Raw genomic sequence first — 16,020 nt, 5'->3', positions numbered from 1 at the left:
GTTTATTGGAGATGAGTCTCACGGACTTTCCTGCCCGGGCTGGTTTTGAACCGTAATCCTCAGATCTCAGCCTCCTGAGTAGCGGAGATGACAGGCGGGAGCCACCAGCGCCTGGCCAAGCTTTAACTTTTTGAAAAAAATTATTATAACAGTGATGTCCAGAGGGGTAAGGCATGACTTTCCAGGGTTAACATGTGACCCTTGGCACCAGTGGCTCCCACGTGTAATCCCAGCACCTGGGGGGATGAGGTTGTCTGGGAGGATCCCAGTTCAACACCAGCCCTAGCAGGAAAGTTCACAAGACCCCTTCTCAATGGAGAGCTGGATGCCACCCTGCACACCTGTCCTCCGAGCCACAGGAGGACAGTGTCAGTGGATGGCACCAAGTGTACGTCTACACAGGAAGCAGACCGCCTCAAAACAACCAGTAGTAAAGCCGGGCAGGTGGCTCGTGCCTGTCATCCTAGCTACTCAGGAGGCTGAGATCTCAGGATCACCGTTCAAAGCCAGCCAGGGCAGGAAAGTCCGTAAGACTCTTATCTCCAAGAAACCACTACAAAACCAGAAATGGCGCTGTGGCTCAAGTGGTAGAGCGCTTGCCTTGAGCTGAAGAGTGCAGGGACAGTGCCCAGGCTGGCCCAGAGTTCAAGCCCCAGACCAACCAATAAACAAAACAACAGTAAACTGGCCTGAAGGCATGGCTTGGAGGAAAACCCACCTGCCTAGCAAGAGTAGGACCAGTGTTCAAATACAGAAGAAAGCAAAGTGAACATGTCCTTTCATAGGAAAGTGGAAAACACAGAGCAGCATCCAGCCGGGCGTGGCTTCAGCTCCAAGGTTCTCCAGATGTGTACAGCCAGGACGTTCCTCACAAGCCACCGTGCTTACCATGCAAACCCTGAAGCCTGGCCAGGGGCCGGTGGCTCATGCCTGTCATCCTCGCTACTCAGGAAGCCAGCTCAGAAGGAAAGTCCTGAGACTCTTATCTCCAATTAACCACCCCCCTCCCCCCCAAAAAAGTGAAGTAGAGCTGTGGCTCAAAGTGGTAGAGCACTATCCTTGTATGGAAAAAACTGGGGAACAGCGCCCAGGGCCTAAATTCAAACCCCACAACTGACAAAAACAAATAAAAACCAAACCATGTGAGCAGCTTGAATACTAAGCATTTCTGGCCATCATTAACCAATCTGTGAGACAAGATAGAGCCTTTGCGTAGCTCACGCCATGCCTTGGCTTGAAGGAAAGGGAAAAGGACACTTCTAGATGCTTAAATAGATGGATTATGGCCAAGTACATGAGGCTCATGCTCCTCAGGAGGCTGAGATCTGAGGATTGCAGTTTGAAGCCAGCCTGAGCAGAAAAATATGAGACTTTTATTAACTAACAAAAAGTCAAATGTGGAATTGTTGTCAAGTGATATAGTGCCCCAGCCTTGAACAATAAAGCCAAGCAAGAGTGAAGACCCTTGGTTCAAACTCAGCACACACACACACACACACACATACACACACACACACACACACACACACACACACACACACACATCCCTCTGTTGATCATAATGAGAGCTGGCACTGTGGTATACTGCTGTAATCCCGATATTCAGGAGACTGAGATAGGACATTTAAGACCAGCCTGGAATACATATCTTATGTGTCCATACCAAAACCTACACACAGATGTTTTCACCAGCTTTATTCACAATTGCCAAACGCAGAAGCAAATGCCCTTCAGTGGATGAGTGGATAAACCATGGCCCATACAGACAATGGAGTGCTAAAAAAGAAATAAGCCTCCATGTAGTCTCTGGCTACCCAATGACTCCAACTCTATGATCTGAGCAATGCAAAACTGTGAGGATAGGAAGATTTGTGACCTGGCAAGGACCGAAAGATGAATAGGCAAAGCATGGGGCTTTCAGAGCAAAGAAATGGTCACTGGTGTCTGGTGAGAGCTGTGAAGATCCCCTACTAGAGATAGGGATCAGGGCTCAGCATTTTGCCCCAGGTCTTTGACCTAAGATCTTGGGATAAGAATTCCTTCACAAAAGTAAGAATTTGGCAGTGTTTAAGCAAGAAGAAGCCAAAGGCAGCTCTACGGGGCAGAGCGAGGGTGCTCTGAGAAAGATGCTGTTCTGTGATCAGGAGGATGTAGGGTGAAAAAGTGGGCTGTGAGTGTTCCCCTCTGTTCCCGACACCTGGTACTTTCTTGCTGGAACACTGTGATCGACTGGCCCCATGGATTTCAAAGTTGGTCTGCTGATTAAATCTGGGTCATTGTGACATAACTGTCCAAAATTCCTTTTGAACAAAGGAAGGTTCTGCCAGATGCTTTCCTTAAGATGGATGTCCAACCTTGAGATAGCTATTATTTTTCTTTGCCAACACATTTGTGATCAGACAAGTCCTTTTCCCAAGTGGCATTTTAAAATCTTTAAGGCTGAATGTTTCTTTTAGCTATTCATGTTCTGTTCCCTGAATGCAGTGATTACTTGGGCAAGCAGGCTGGGTCAGGGAGATGGAAGGTTGTGTGTGTGTGTGTGTGTGTGTGTGTGTGTGTGTGTTTTTTTAAGTAACTGTTGCAGCTTAGTAAGGAGTATAAGACTTACAGCAAAGGCAGTACTGTCTGTGTGCCTGCCACCACGCTAGACGATGATAAGGTGCTTATCTCTGAATTCGGGCTGCTGTTTCCCACGCCTCACTCACTGGGATCTACCCCTTCTCAAACCCAGCCAGGTGGATGCATGTCATAAGCCCCCAGAGTGGACACCTCAAGAGTGAGAGGCTAGAGCAGACTTTGGTACTTTCTGCTCAGCTGGGGGTGGGCGGCGGAGGGAATGAAATGTGCCCTACCAAGTGAATGAAAAGTAGCACCACTTCCCTAGGATAAGATGAAACGGGGTCCCACGCAGCCTGCTGCCTTGGGACAGGACATTCATAGGTGTCCCATCCTCATTGGTGCCCGATTGCTGGACTTGCTGTTTTCTGTTCTCATCTCTGTTGTCTCCTCCTTCCTGTCCTCTGCAGCTCATTCTATTTAACTGACTTGAAACAACTCATGAATGCTTTCGTTTCTAATAAAGCATTTAAATTCTTTTTTTTTTTTTTTTTTTGGTCGGTAGTGGGACTTGAACTCTGGGCCTGGGCGCTGTCCCTCAGCTCTTCAGCTCAAGGCGAGCGCTCTACCACTTGAGCTACAGCGCCACTTCCGGTTTTCTTGTGGTTTATTGGAGATAGGAGTCTCACAGTCTCTCCTGCCCGGGCTGGCTTTGAACCGCGATCCTCAGATCTCAGCCTCCTGAGTAGCTAGGATTACAGGCGTGAGCCACCAGCGCCCGGCAGCATTTAAATTCTTAAGTCCCCATTCCAAGACTTCATTGGCACAACATAACTTTTGAGATATATATTTGGTCATGGGGCTTGAACTCTGGGCCTGGGTGCTGTCCCTCAGCTCTTCAGCTCAAGGCTAGCGCTCTACCACTTGAGCCACAGCGCCACTTCCGGCCTTTTCTGCTTATGTGGTGCTGAGGAATCGAACCCAGGGCCTCATGCACGCAAGGCAAGCGCTCTACCACTGAGCCACCTTCCCAGCCCCAACTTTTGATATTTTGCTTGCACTGTTACTTAGTTCTAAGTGTACTGTGTGTGTGTGTGGTGTGTGAGTCGTGTGTGTGTGGTGTGGTGTGTGTGTGTGTGGTGTGTGAGTGTATTGTGTGAGTGTGGTGTGTGTGAGTGTATTGTGTGTGTGGTGTGTATTGTGAGTGTGGTGTGTGTGGTGAGTGTGGTGTGAGTGTATTGTGGTGAGTGTGGTGTGTGGTGTGGTGTGTGTGTGTGTGTGGTGTGTGTGTATTGTGTGAGTGTGGTGTGTGAGTGTATTGTGTGAGTGGTGTGTGTGTGGTGTGTATTGTGTGAGTGTGGTGTGTGTGTGGTGTGTGTGAGTGATGTGTGTGTGGTGTGTATTGTGTGAGTGTGGTGTGAGTGTGGTGTGTGTGTGGTGTGTGTGAGTGGTGTGTGTGTGGTGTGTATTGTGTGAGTGTGGTGTGTGTGTGGTGTGTGTGTGAGTGGTGTGTGTGTGGTGTGTGTGTGAGTGGTGTGTGAGTGGTGTGTGAGTGGTGTGTGGTGTGTGTGGTGTGTATTGTGTGAGTGGCGTGTGCGCACGCGCACACTGGTCCTGCGGCCCCACTCAGGGCCTGAGCTCTGTCCTTGAGCTTCTTGCACCACAGCTCCCGTCGCTCTTCAGGTGGTGAAATCATGGGTAAGAGTCTCCCGGACTTTCGGGCCCCGGCTGGCCTTGAACCCGGAGCTCCGGTCTCAGGCTGCGTGTGCGCCTTTTGTCTGCAGGGCTGGGTTTGCATTGGAGGCCTGTGTCTGCAAGGCAGGGGTGTGCCACTTAAACCACGGCCCCGTCCCGGCTTTGCGTCGCTCGGCGGCCGACCCCGCAGCGCGGCGGGGGCCCGAGGCGCCAGACGAGCCCACCCACCGACCTGAGCGAGACCCAGAATCCGGGTAACTGGCGGGGAGGGGGGGGAGAGGGAGGGGGAGGGGGGAAGGGGGTCGGGTCGCGCGCGCCCGCGGCGGCACCGCCCCGCCCCTCCGCGGGCGCGCGCGCGCACGCACTTCGCAGCGCGACCGTAAAGCGAGGCGCGGGCGTGTCGTGAAAGGGGCCGCAACGCGCAGAGTCCGGTTGACGACCACCGTTTTGGTTGACGGCCGGGACTCCATTTTGTCCGGGGCTGCTCTGCTCGCAAGTCGCTGCTCTCCGCGTCTTCTCTCGGGGAGAAAAGTTTCCGAGGGGGAAAAGTTTCCGGGGAGACCCCGGAGCAGAGGCCGAGCGCCGCGCGCGCCCCGCCTTGCGCCCCGCAGACGCCGCCCGCGCGGACCCGAAGCGGCGAGGAGATGCGGCCCCTGGACGTGGCGGAGCCGGCCGAGCCCGGGGAGGTGGAGGTGCTGGAGCCCGAGGAGGACTTCGAGCAGTTCCTGCTGCCCGTCATCCGCGAGATGCGCGAGGACGTGGCGGCGCGGGCGCGCGCGCGGGCGCGGCCCCGCGGCAAGCTGTGGGGGGCGGGGCGCGCGCTCGTGCCCGCGCGGACGCAGGTGGAGGCCGCGGAGGAGAGCGCGCTGAACCGCCTGCAGCAGGGCGCGGGCGCCGCCGACAAGGCCGCCCGCAGCGACAAGGCCGACGAGAAGGCGCAGGAGATGGCGAAGATGGCCGAGATGCTGGTGGCGCTGGTGCGGCGGATAGAGAAGAGCGCGTCGTCGTCGTGAGCCGGGCGGGCGCGGTGAGCGCGGCGGGGCGTGGACGTCCGGGGGGAGCGGGGGGGGCCGGGAGCGGGGGGCCGCGGGGAGGTGGGGGGCCCCCCGGGGAGCGCAGTGGGGTGGGGGCCCCCGGGGAGCGCGGGGGGTGGGGAGCCCCGGGGGAGCGCAGTGGGGGGTGGGGAGCCCCGGGGAGCGCGGGGGGGTGGGGTGGGGAGCCCCGGGGGAGCGCGGGGGGGTGGGGGCCCCCGGGGAGCGCGGGGGGGGAGCCCCGGGGGAGCGCGGGGGGGTGGGGGGCCCCCGGGAAGCGCGGGGGGGTGGGGGGAGCGCGGGGGGGTGGGGAGCTCCCGGGGAGCGCAGTGGGGGTGGGGAGCCCCCGGGGAGCGCAGTGGGGGTGGGGAGCCCCCGGGGAGCGCAGTGGAGTGGGGAGCGCGGGGGGTGGGGGGCCCCCGGGGAGCGCAGTGGGGTGGGGAGCCCCGGGGGAGCGCGGGGGGGTGGGGAGCCCCGGGGGAGCGCAGTGGGGTGGGGAGCCCGCGGGGAGGTGGGGGGCCCCCGGGGAGCGCAGTGGGGTGGGGAGCCCCCGGGGAGCGCAGTGGGGTGGGGAGCGCGGGGGGTGGGGGGCCCCCGGGGAGCGCAGTGGGGTGGGGAGCCCCGGGGGAGCGCGGGGGGGTGGGGAGCCCCGGGGGAGCGCGGGGAGGTGGGGAGCCCGCGGGGAGGTGGGGGGCCCCCGGGGAGCGCAGTGGGGTGGGGAGCCCCCGGGGAGCGCGGGGGGGTGGGGGGCCCCCGGGGAGCGCAGTGGGGTGGGGAGCCCGCGGGGAGGTGGGGAGCCCCCGGGGAGCGCAGTGGGGGGGAGCCTCGGGAGTGGGGGCCCCCCGGGGAGCGCAGTGGGAGCGCGCGCACTCCACAGGGGACGGGCAAAGCCGGGGTCGTTTTCCTGTCCCCACACGGGGTGCGCCCTCACTCCGGGGTGCAGTCCCTTAGAGAGAGATCCTACAACTCTCAGCCCCAAAGTCTGGCGAACGCGGCGCCACGCAGAGCCAGCCCCCAGAGCTTTTCAGATTTTGCTAGAAGACCGAGGAGCATCACTACACCCCTCCCCGCCGCGTCGGGATTAACCCCTTGTTGACCGAGTCTCTCTATCTGCCCTAGGTTTCCAGCCAGTGGATTCTGGTCGCGTGATGGAGGAGCTGGAACCAGAGAGCCTTTTGTTTTTTCCCTTTTTTCTCTGTCTGCACTCTGTTCTCACTTACATTGCGTTTCTGCGATGATCTGTGGTTGATGACCTCAATAGGCGTTCTGATGGTTGGATGTTTTGTTTGGGGAAATAACGTGTATTTGGAAAACGCTCCCATGCGCACGATTAGGGCCCGGATTGTGAGCTCCCGCGAAGTCACAAGTCACGTGTGTTCTGGGCTTTGGTGGTGGTTTGTAAATTCTGAGGTGCTTTGCTCTTTCCCGTGTGACCTGATCGCTCCCTGGAACTTTGCGTCTGTGTGTGATACATGAGTTCTGGAGGTGCTGAAGGGGCTGTGTTATAGAAGACTCCATGAAGCGCTGCTGAAGAAGGGACCAGACTTCAGCTGGGAACGTGGATGGGCCTGACCTGTCTGGGACTGATGAGCGGGAGAAGGGGGGAGGTGGATTGTTTGCATTTGGGGACTTTAATTCCTGTGTGAGACCAAAGGAGGAGAGATGTATTTTGTTCAAATTTTAAATTTTATGTGACACACTGTCTGATGTAACCCATTTGGTGAGTTTGTTTAGACAACCTAACTTGGCTCTATCTGACCTGGAACCTAGATGAGACCCTGACACTCCATACAAGCTGATGTCATATCCTCCTGCATTTTCAGGGTGTCTAGGCATAAAGTTAAAGGTCTGCGAAGGCCTGCAATGGGGGGGGGAGAAACGTGGAAGTATCTGCAGTGGACGCTCAGTGGGCAGAGAGGAGGCATCTGGGAGGTCCGTGTGTTGTCCAGCTCCGTTCATTTCAGTAGCAGACCTGACAGATGTTTGAGGTCAAAACCCTACCGTGTTTGAAAAACAAAAAGTAACCTTACCATGTTAATAAAGTATTCACTTGCTTGAAAAGACAAAAAATTAAGAATTTTTGTTTAAGGATGAAGTCTTGAATATTCTTGCTTCCGAGACTCTGGGCCTCTGACAGAGGGTGGGGGGTTGGCTCTGCTGGAATCCCAGTAAAGAATGTTTTTGGTGCCAGGATGGTGGCTCTCGCATGTAATCCTAGCTACTCAAGAGGCTGAGATCTGACGATCTTGGTTCAAAGCCAACTGGGGCAGGAAAGTCTGTGAGACTCCTCTCCAATAAACCACCAGAACATCAGGAGTGGTGCTGTAGCTCAAAGAGTAGCTTGCCTTGAGCTGAAGAGCCCAGGGACAGTACCCAGACCCAGAGTTCAAGCCCCATGACCAAAGTATGTGTGTGGCGGGGAAGGGGAGGAAATATACTTGGTTCTCAGTTTGGGAATGAACTTCACAGAACCCTATAGTTTAGGCCTTATCTTCTCACAGCCAAACCATCTCCAGTGTTTGAGTTTAGGACTATCTTAGCATTTGCACTAGGCATGTGGGTTGCCATACAAAGATCAAGTGCAGAATGGAAGGGTAGGTACAATGATGCACAGCCCCTTCCTAAGGGAGAGCTGTATCCTCAAGCTGCAGAAGGTGGGGTCAGCCACACCCCTTTCCAGTGTGGCCTGTATCCTGAAGGCCCTGTCTCATTACAGCCTGGGGTAGTGTGTCCTTCCCTTACACAGAAGTTGGGCCCTGAAGAACTCAGCTTTGTTCTAGTTTTCACCTTAGGAGAGTGTTTCCTGGGGGAGCTAGCTGGTAGGATATGAAATGAAGTCCTGCTCAGGAGTTCTAATGTAGAAATGCTCAGGGGAGCTGGGTACTCACTGGAAGCTCACTTGGAATTCTAGTTACTAAGGAGGCTGGGATCTGAGGATGACAGTTCAAAGCCAGCCCAGGCAGGAAAGTGTGAGACTCTTACCTCTAATTAACTACCAAAAAGCTAGAAATGGACCTGTGGCTCCAGTGATGAAGAGCTAACCTGGAGCAAAAAAGCTCAGAGACACCATTCAGGCCCTGAGTTCAAGCCCCAGGATTTGACTCGGGATGTGTACAGGACAGCTTCCTAGAGAAACAATTGGGAAGAGCCGCTGGGAATTTCCATCTAGAATGTTGGGGTGGGAAAGGACAGGGATCCTGGAATCCACCTTGAGAACCAGTCTAAGGGATTCTCCACCTGGGAGAACTTGGGAAAGCAGAAGGCGAGGCCCTTCAACTGGCCTGCTTTGGACACTGTCCTGGGGGGAGAGGGGAGGGGGACACCTTTCCAGTAACCTCACAGCTACAGCTTCATAAACAGTAGGTGACTGTTCACTGTAAACCCACAATCACTTTAATGGCACCACTTGTCCACCGTTGCCTTTGCAGCCTTCCCTGCCTCCCCTGCTGTATTACAAATTTGTATTACACAATGCACCTTAGGGCATGTGACTGCTGTGTGATGACTCAGGATAATGATCTCTGGAGATGGTGGCTACCATGGAGACACAGGGTCCAGGCCTCACTGAGCCGCCAGCACCCCCTACTGTTGATATTCAGACTGCATTTGGATTCTATTTGGTCCTTTGGTAAGGATGCTGCTCTGGTCTAGAAGGTCACATACACAGCCTTCCGACTCCCTAACAGATCCTCCAAGCCGACCTGGGACCTAGGGCCCAGCAGGGTGCCTTGAGCAGCACAGGAAGGTGGGGCCTTGTGTTTCCTTCACACCTGTGTCTTAACCCTTCTCCAGATGAGAGCTAGAATGGGCCTAGTCTCCATCTGAGGCTCCATTCTTACCCGGTGGTTGTGTGGAGTGCAGATTTATGGAAACCAGTTCAGAGCTGCATGAGAAGGGACACCTACAAAGTAAGCAGGTCACAAAGATAGAAGCATGACTAGACACGTGTCCCCTGTGTACTTGCCATTCCAAGGCACTCTTATCAGTCCAAAGACATTCCCCTTCCAAAACTGAAACTGTCTCCTGCATAACATAATGCAATCCAAACTGGGCCTAAAACATTGTGGGCTAAGCTAGGCGCTGGTAGCTCATGCCTGTAACCAACCCTTGCTACTCAGGAGGCTGAGATCTAAGGATCCCAGTTCGAAGCGAGCCCATGCAGGAAAGTCTGTGGGACTCTTATTTCCAATAAACACCAAAAAGCCAGCAGTGGGGCTATGGCTCAAGTGGTAGAGCAATAGCCTTAAACAAAAAAGCTCAGGGACAGAGCCCAAGCCCTGAGTTCAAGTCCTAGGACCAACACATACAAAAGTTAAACAGGCTAATTCCTGTAATGTCACATGAACTAGGGTAGCTCAAGACCCTCTAAAGCCCATAGGGCCTTTGTAGGAAATCAGCTAGACCGGCACTGAACCCTGTGAAATACAGAAGCGATGCAAATGCTGCCTGCTCCCAGGGAAGGCCAGTCAGGGTGAGACCTTAATTAACCATGCCTGTGACATGAATTCGGCATCTCCCTGGAGCTGAAGGGACAACAAACTGCTCAAGGATCTGGATACTTAACAGAGGTGCCCTGGTGGTGTTTGTGACTGCCCTGCCCTGCTCGTCCTATTACTTTGCCAAAGCAGAACTTGACCAACGCTCTGGAGGTGGATCCCTGGCAGAAGCCAGGCCGGACCCCGGAGCAGTTCCCGGCCTCCAGAAAGCCTTTGCTGGAAGTTCTTCCTTGGACTGAGTTTGCTGCTGTCCTTATGGATAATAAATACTTGTGAAATGACTCTGGTTGCAGACCAACTAGCTATTTCCTTCAAACTTCAGTGTCTTCTCTCCACACAACTCATTGGAAGGACTCAGCTTGGTAAAATTACAGGTGACCCTGGCATACCACAAACCCTGCAGAACAAAGATAAAGACAAATGAGCATTGTGTGTCAGCCACCAGCACTCCAGTGTTTTCCCACCTCCCCTCCCTCCCTTTTCTTCTTTCTGTGCCAGTATTGAGAGTTGAACTTAAGGTCTACACACTGTTCCTTAGGTTTTTCACCCTAGGCTAGTGCTACTAGCCTTTTGCTGGTTAGTTGCCTTCTTACTAGCCAGGATTACAGGCAAGAGCCACCAGTGCCCAGCACCGGGGCCATTTTCTAGCTAGCACTGGAGATGTTAATAGTTTCTGAGAAAGGTCAGGGCATTCTAGATAGATGGCCACAGCCCCCCTTTAACAAGCTGAGCACGAAAGCGCTTCCTCCTGGGAAGGGTGCCATCCCCCCCTCTGCTGCCACCCACCTCACATTTCTGTCTGTAGGTCCCCAGCAAATCATCTGTGCAAACCTGGATCCACCTCTCCCTTGCTTTGACCATTTCACCCCTTCCTCCCCACTCTGGCAGCTGGTTCTCATAGCTGGGACCAGGCTTTTCTGCAACATTCAGTAATTAGACCGGTTGTTATTACCCATTGACTGACTGGTAGACAGAAGGGAGATGAAAAAGACACAGGTCAGTTGGCAAGCGTGCTCCCTGCCAGCCCTGAGGTCATCCCGCAGGGGACCCAAGGAGGTTGGGGACGTGCGTGCTCCTGTCCACTCAGTCCCGGTACCTCAGCCACTGCGCTCAGGGCCCCCATTTTTCTGAGTGTGTTTAATGACATAGTACTATTTTGCCAAAGACAAGCAACAGAGAAGAAATGAATTACAAGCGGGGTCAGACTCGCGGGGGAACAGCTGGCCACCGGGGCAGCTCCCTCTGTGGAAAGCAGCCAGGAGATCGGGCCTGGGGCCCAGAGAGGGCCCACGGGGCCGTGTCGGCGGCACGAAGCCGGCTGGGGGGGGGGCGCCCGCGCCGGGCCGCCACAGGCACGCCTCCCCGACGGCGCTGACGGGAAGCACACCGGGCTGGCCTGCGTGCTTCGCCCCCTCGGCCCGGCCCGAACCGCTGCCGCAGCCTTCGAAGGCAGCCGGGGCGGCTGGGGACGCGCAGGCCGGGGCACACGCGGGGCGGGGCTCGTGTGGCGGGGTGGCGGGCGGCCGCGCGCCGGGCCTCCCGGCGCCCCCTGCGTGAAGCAGCAGACCCGGCCCCAGACGAAGGGGCGCGCCTCCGCCGGAGCCCGGATGTGAGGGCGTGCACGTGCTGGGCCGTCCCCGGGACGCTGACATCCCTTCCACCGTACTTTCCAGAATAACTGCGTCGGCGCCCACGGGGCCGGACGCCCCTTTCGGGCCACCACGACCTTTGCCCCCGAGGACCTTACAGGGACCTCCCCACACACACTCCCTTCGGGAGATCGTTACACGAACAGGTGGGTGGGCGTGCGCGTTCCGGCGCACACGTGCGCGCGCAGGGCGGTGAGAAGCGGGCGGGCGCGCGCCAACGAGGGCGCGCGGGCGGGCGGTGGCACAGTGACGTATATTGCTGGCGCCGGAAGCGGGGGCGAGCGCCGGAAGCGGTCGCGGCGGGCCATGGCGGGCAGCCCCGCAGGTGCCGAGCTGCCGCGCGAGGCGCCGGCCGAGGAGGCCGAGCCGCAGGGCGCCGCGTGGAGCGGGGACAGCGGCACGGTGTCCCAGAGCCACAGCAGCGCCTCGGGGCCGTGGGAGGACGAGGCTCGCGAGGACCTGCCGCTGCTGCGGCGCGCCGCGGCGAGCTGCGCCGCCTGCCTGCTGCCCGGCGCCGGCGCCGGGACGCGGCCCGAGGTGGAGGCCCTGGACGCCAGCCTCGAAGACCTGCTCTCCAGAGTGGACGAGTTCGCGGGCATGCTGGACATGATTCGCGGCGACTCGTCGCACGTGGTGAGCGAGGGCGTGCCGCGCATCCACGCCAGGGCCGCGGAGATGCGGCGCGTCTACGGCAGGATCGACAAACTCGAGGCCTTCGTGAGGATGGTGGGCCGCAGCGTGGCCCGGATGGAGGAGCACGTGACCAAGGCGGAGGCCGACCTGGGCGCCTTCCCCAAGGCCTTCACGAAGCTCCTGCACGCCATGCACGTGCCCGCCCTCTTTAACCGGGCGCCCCCCGCCCGGCCTCCGCACGCGGCCTATGAGCCACCCGCCCTGTTTCGGACCGAAGACCACTTCCCGTGTTGCAACGACAGACCCCAACTCTGAGTCAAACTGCACGAGAACCCCAAATAAGAGCCTGAAGCATTAATTCAAGATCGTATTACTTCATATATGATGTTGCCGAATGGAATTTTAAAGTTCATTTTCTGCAGACCACTTCGCTTCCTTGATCCTGATACAAAGTGCCGTCTTCCAATTCTAACTTGAAGGCTGCTGGGTGGGGGATGGGAAGCCACATGAATGAACTTGTCCTCTACAATAGCACTGTTCTTTGTGGATTTTCCTACTCAACTAACAGTGTTATCTTTTCAAGATTTATATATTTATTACTGTGAGAAAAATTACCGAGCCATTAAAGCCTTATTAATCATAACTGTGATTCTGTCTTCTATAGCCTACTTTTACAGTAGAGGGTTCATTATGTAGCATTCTTTTTAACTTTCCATAGCATGGGTTGTAAATGAAAGAAAATTAGGCGAATTCCAAGGAAACGTTGATTTTTTTTTTTGTTTACAATGAATTTTGAAGTTGTATTTGGCAATATAACCCCGTAGTTTTGGTTTATCCATAGGGAACAAGTCTGTATGGTTATCCTTGCTGGGTTTATAACTGAAGTACTAGGTAAGGTTTTTAGTTTTACTGGAAAAACTTTCCTGAGAAATATTTCACTTATGTCCCAATTTGCTTTAAAATAGGCATGTTGTTCATATCTTGGGAGTGAGATAAAGCTAGCTTGGAAGTACCATCTGTGCCTGATGTGAAAAACTAACCTCAGTTACTGTAACATCAGTGTATCAGTGGAGAGGCCATTTGTGTGAAAGAATGTTAGGATTTTGTTCTTTCACCCTGTCCACAAGTCTCTTGCATATACAAACTTTGACATGAATTTTAGATAGTAACATCGAAGAAGCACTTAGTTTATGTAGTTACTATTTTGTGTCTGGACACATCTTTGAGGTTCTTAGAAAAGGTGTTGTAATCTGTTTACCTAGCAATGAAGGAGTTGGGGTGATGGTATTCACACCAATCACAGGCCTTCATACAAATGAAAGTGCACCAATCACAGGCCTTCTACTGACCACCAGGGGAAGTAGTCCCCCCTCAATAAGATCATCTAGAATTCACTGGGCCTTATGAGAAGTCCTGTGCAAGCTGTTTGAAAGCAGTGGTTGCATTGTCAATTCCTCAAGGTAAGAATTCCTCAAAAGAATGCTCTATAAATGGGGCTATAGGAAACAGGTGTGGTTGAACGCAGCTGTAATTCTACCACTCAAAAGATTAAGTCAGGAAGAGCTCAAGTTTAAGGTCAGCGTGGTTGACTACTATGCCACTTCATTGAGGTCAAATTGAGATTAGAATGAGACTATCTTGAGAATGACCAGACTCTGGTTGTTGATACCTCTCAGGAGTCTAGATATGAGGATCCTGGTTTGAAGCTATCCTTGGGCAGGAAAGCCCATGAGATTCTAATCTCCAATAAACTACTAAAAAGATGGGCTGAAAGTAGAACTGTGCTTCAAGTGGTAGAATACATAAAGAAGCTCAGGGACAGAGCCCAAGGCCCTGAGTTCAAGCCCTAGGACCGGTACCATTAAAAAACGGCAGCATATATTACGTATACTTCTCTTTTTTCCTTTGTTATTTTCTTTCTTCCTTTCCCTCCCTCCTTCCTTCCTCTCTTACTTCTTTTCTCCCCCTCTCCCTCTTTTCCGTACTGGGGCTTGACCTTTACTTAAGCTACCCCTCCAGCCTCTTTTTGCATTGGTTGTTTTCAAGGTAGAGTCTTGCTTTATGCCTAGGCCAGATTGGGCTGCTATCTTCCTATTTGAACTTTCCCGTGTTGCTGGAGATGACAGGCAGGCATCACTATGCCCCAGCCACAAGCTGAGATGAAGTCTCATTTACTTTTTGTCTAGAATGGTTTCGAACCACAATCCCCGCCCCCCCATCCAAGTAGTGAGGGTTGCAGGCTTGAAGCACCCTACCCAGCTAAAATGCACACCCTTGAGCATGGCACCCTTGAGAGCCATCCGTCTAACCACACACGTAAAGAGCACATTCCTTTTGTTCTTGCTATGCTCACATGGCCAATGAGACCTTTTCTGAGGAAGAGACTTTGACCTGTCTTTTTTTCTTTCTAGGTCCTTGGCTCCATGGAGGCTGGAAACCCTGTTCTGGGAGCCTCAACTCTGGCTCCAACCCTCGGCACCCTGCCAGAGGTTCTCTCATCCCCATGCTCCTGGGCCACAGCCAACATGCCCTGAACTGGTGATTCCTGAGACCAGTCCCACATCCTCCAGCTCGGCCATATGTGAGCATAGAGACGGTGTCATTGGCTTGTCACCTAGCCAGAGGTTCCCTGCATTCCTTGAAGGCCACTCCAGCACATAGCTACCAACCACTACACCATCGCACCTCCTCTCCCAGCTGACAGCTTTACCTTGTTTTGCACCTAAGATGGTCTAGGGTGGAGAGGGCCTCTGGCAGGTGGCATCATCTGTGCTAAGAGCAGAAAAAGGATAAGGGGGCAGAGCAGCATGTGCAAAGGCCCCTTTAGTTCACCTTAGGCATTTGGTCATGAAAATATAAATGCAAGAAACATCAGTATGTGGGATTTCCTTTCTTGATTTTTAGTTTAGTTCTATTTTGAACCAAGAACAGACATGGTATTTTTCATTGTTGTTGTTGGTCATGGGGCTTGAACTCTGTGCCTGGGCCCTATCCCTGAGCTCTTCAGCTCCAGGTGAGCACTGTACCACTTGAGCCACAGCGCCACTTCCAGTTTTCTGGTGGTTAATTGGAAATAAGAGTCTCACATACTTTCTTGCCTGGGCTGGCTTTGAACTGCGATCCTCAGATCTCAGCCTCCTGAGTAGCTAGGATGATAGGCGTGAGCCACAGGTGTCCGGCTATGTTATGGTTTTTAATTTTAAGATACATTTTACAGCCCAGAGTGTGGTAACACGCAGAGTCTTTCCATGAGGTTTATGAGTAGATAGAGAGGAGTCCATGGAACCAGGCACACAGTGGTCTGTGTGGGGACTGTACTTCTTGGCTACTCAACCTGCTGGGCAGGGGACAAGTCTAGGGTGGTGGCAATGGTGCTCACTCGGGACCTTCACATGGAAAGAGGTTGGAAAACCACACCCTTGCAGAGGGAAGGTGTGGATGCATGTGTGTGCAGAAGGCATTGTCACCAACTTTTTTTTTTTTTTTGGGTCCAGTCATGGGGCCTGAACTCTGGGCCTGGGTGCTGTCCCTCAGCTCTTCAGCTCAAGGCTAGCGCTCTACCATTTGAGCCACAGCGCCACTTTTTGCTTATGTGGTGCTGAGGAATCGAACCCAGGGCCACATGCATGCAAGGCAAGCGATCTGCCACTGAGCCACCTTCCCAGCCCATTGTCACCAACTTCTAACAGCATGGGATGATGTTCTTCACAGGGGGCTGTGCCTTCCTAGCAAGGGAGAGAGAAAGAGCAGTGTGTCGGAATGCCGCTAGACACCCACTCCCAGGCCCAGATCACATGTGTTCAAGCTCCCTCTGCCCCTCTTAAGCTCCCTTACTCTTGGAGCCATGTTTATGTGAGCTGTTCCTCACTTTTCCTTCTCTAAAGTGGGCTTTTAGAGCAGAGCCTAACTCCTCTCTAGCTCTCCAGACAGTACCTGAAATGACCAGCAGGGAGCGTTTGA

At 54.4% G+C, this 16,020-nt stretch overlaps 2 protein-coding genes across 2 annotated transcripts; both read left to right on the top strand.

Moving 5' to 3' along the window:
- Positions 1 to 4,686: 4,686 nt before the first annotated feature.
- On the top strand, positions 4,687 to 7,352 carry LOC138826548 (MORF4 family-associated protein 1-like). The gene is made up of 2 exons (XM_070021804.1): positions 4,687 to 5,278; positions 6,402 to 7,352. The coding sequence occupies exon 1, from the start codon at positions 4,896 to 4,898 to the stop codon at positions 5,262 to 5,264; it is 369 nt and encodes a 122-aa protein (XP_069877905.1). The 5' UTR covers positions 4,687 to 4,895; the 3' UTR covers positions 5,265 to 5,278; positions 6,402 to 7,352.
- Positions 7,353 to 11,714: 4,362 nt separating this feature from the next.
- Bloc1s4 (biogenesis of lysosomal organelles complex 1 subunit 4) lies at positions 11,715 to 12,703 on the top strand. The gene has a single exon (XM_070021611.1). It carries the CDS (start codon positions 11,734 to 11,736, stop codon positions 12,373 to 12,375), a length of 642 nt encoding a protein of 213 aa, XP_069877712.1. The 5' UTR covers positions 11,715 to 11,733; the 3' UTR covers positions 12,376 to 12,703.
- The last annotated feature ends 3,317 nt before the right edge of the window (positions 12,704 to 16,020 follow it).

The sequence above is a fragment of the Dipodomys merriami genome, unplaced genomic scaffold (genome assembly GCF_024711535.1).
Source record: "Dipodomys merriami isolate MVZ:Mamm:240054 unplaced genomic scaffold, mDipMer1.0.p SCAF_143, whole genome shotgun sequence".
Classification (NCBI taxonomy): domain Eukaryota; kingdom Metazoa; phylum Chordata; class Mammalia; order Rodentia; family Heteromyidae; genus Dipodomys; species Dipodomys merriami.
This window is presented reverse-complemented; position numbering and strand designations above follow the sequence as displayed.

Coding starts and splice junctions, on each gene's coding strand:
- LOC138826548 (XM_070021804.1), top strand. CDS start 4,896: ATGCGGCCCCTGGACGTGGCGGAGCCGGCCGAGCCCGGGGAGGTGGAG.
- Bloc1s4 (XM_070021611.1), top strand. CDS start 11,734: ATGGCGGGCAGCCCCGCAGGTGCCGAGCTGCCGCGCGAGGCGCCGGCC.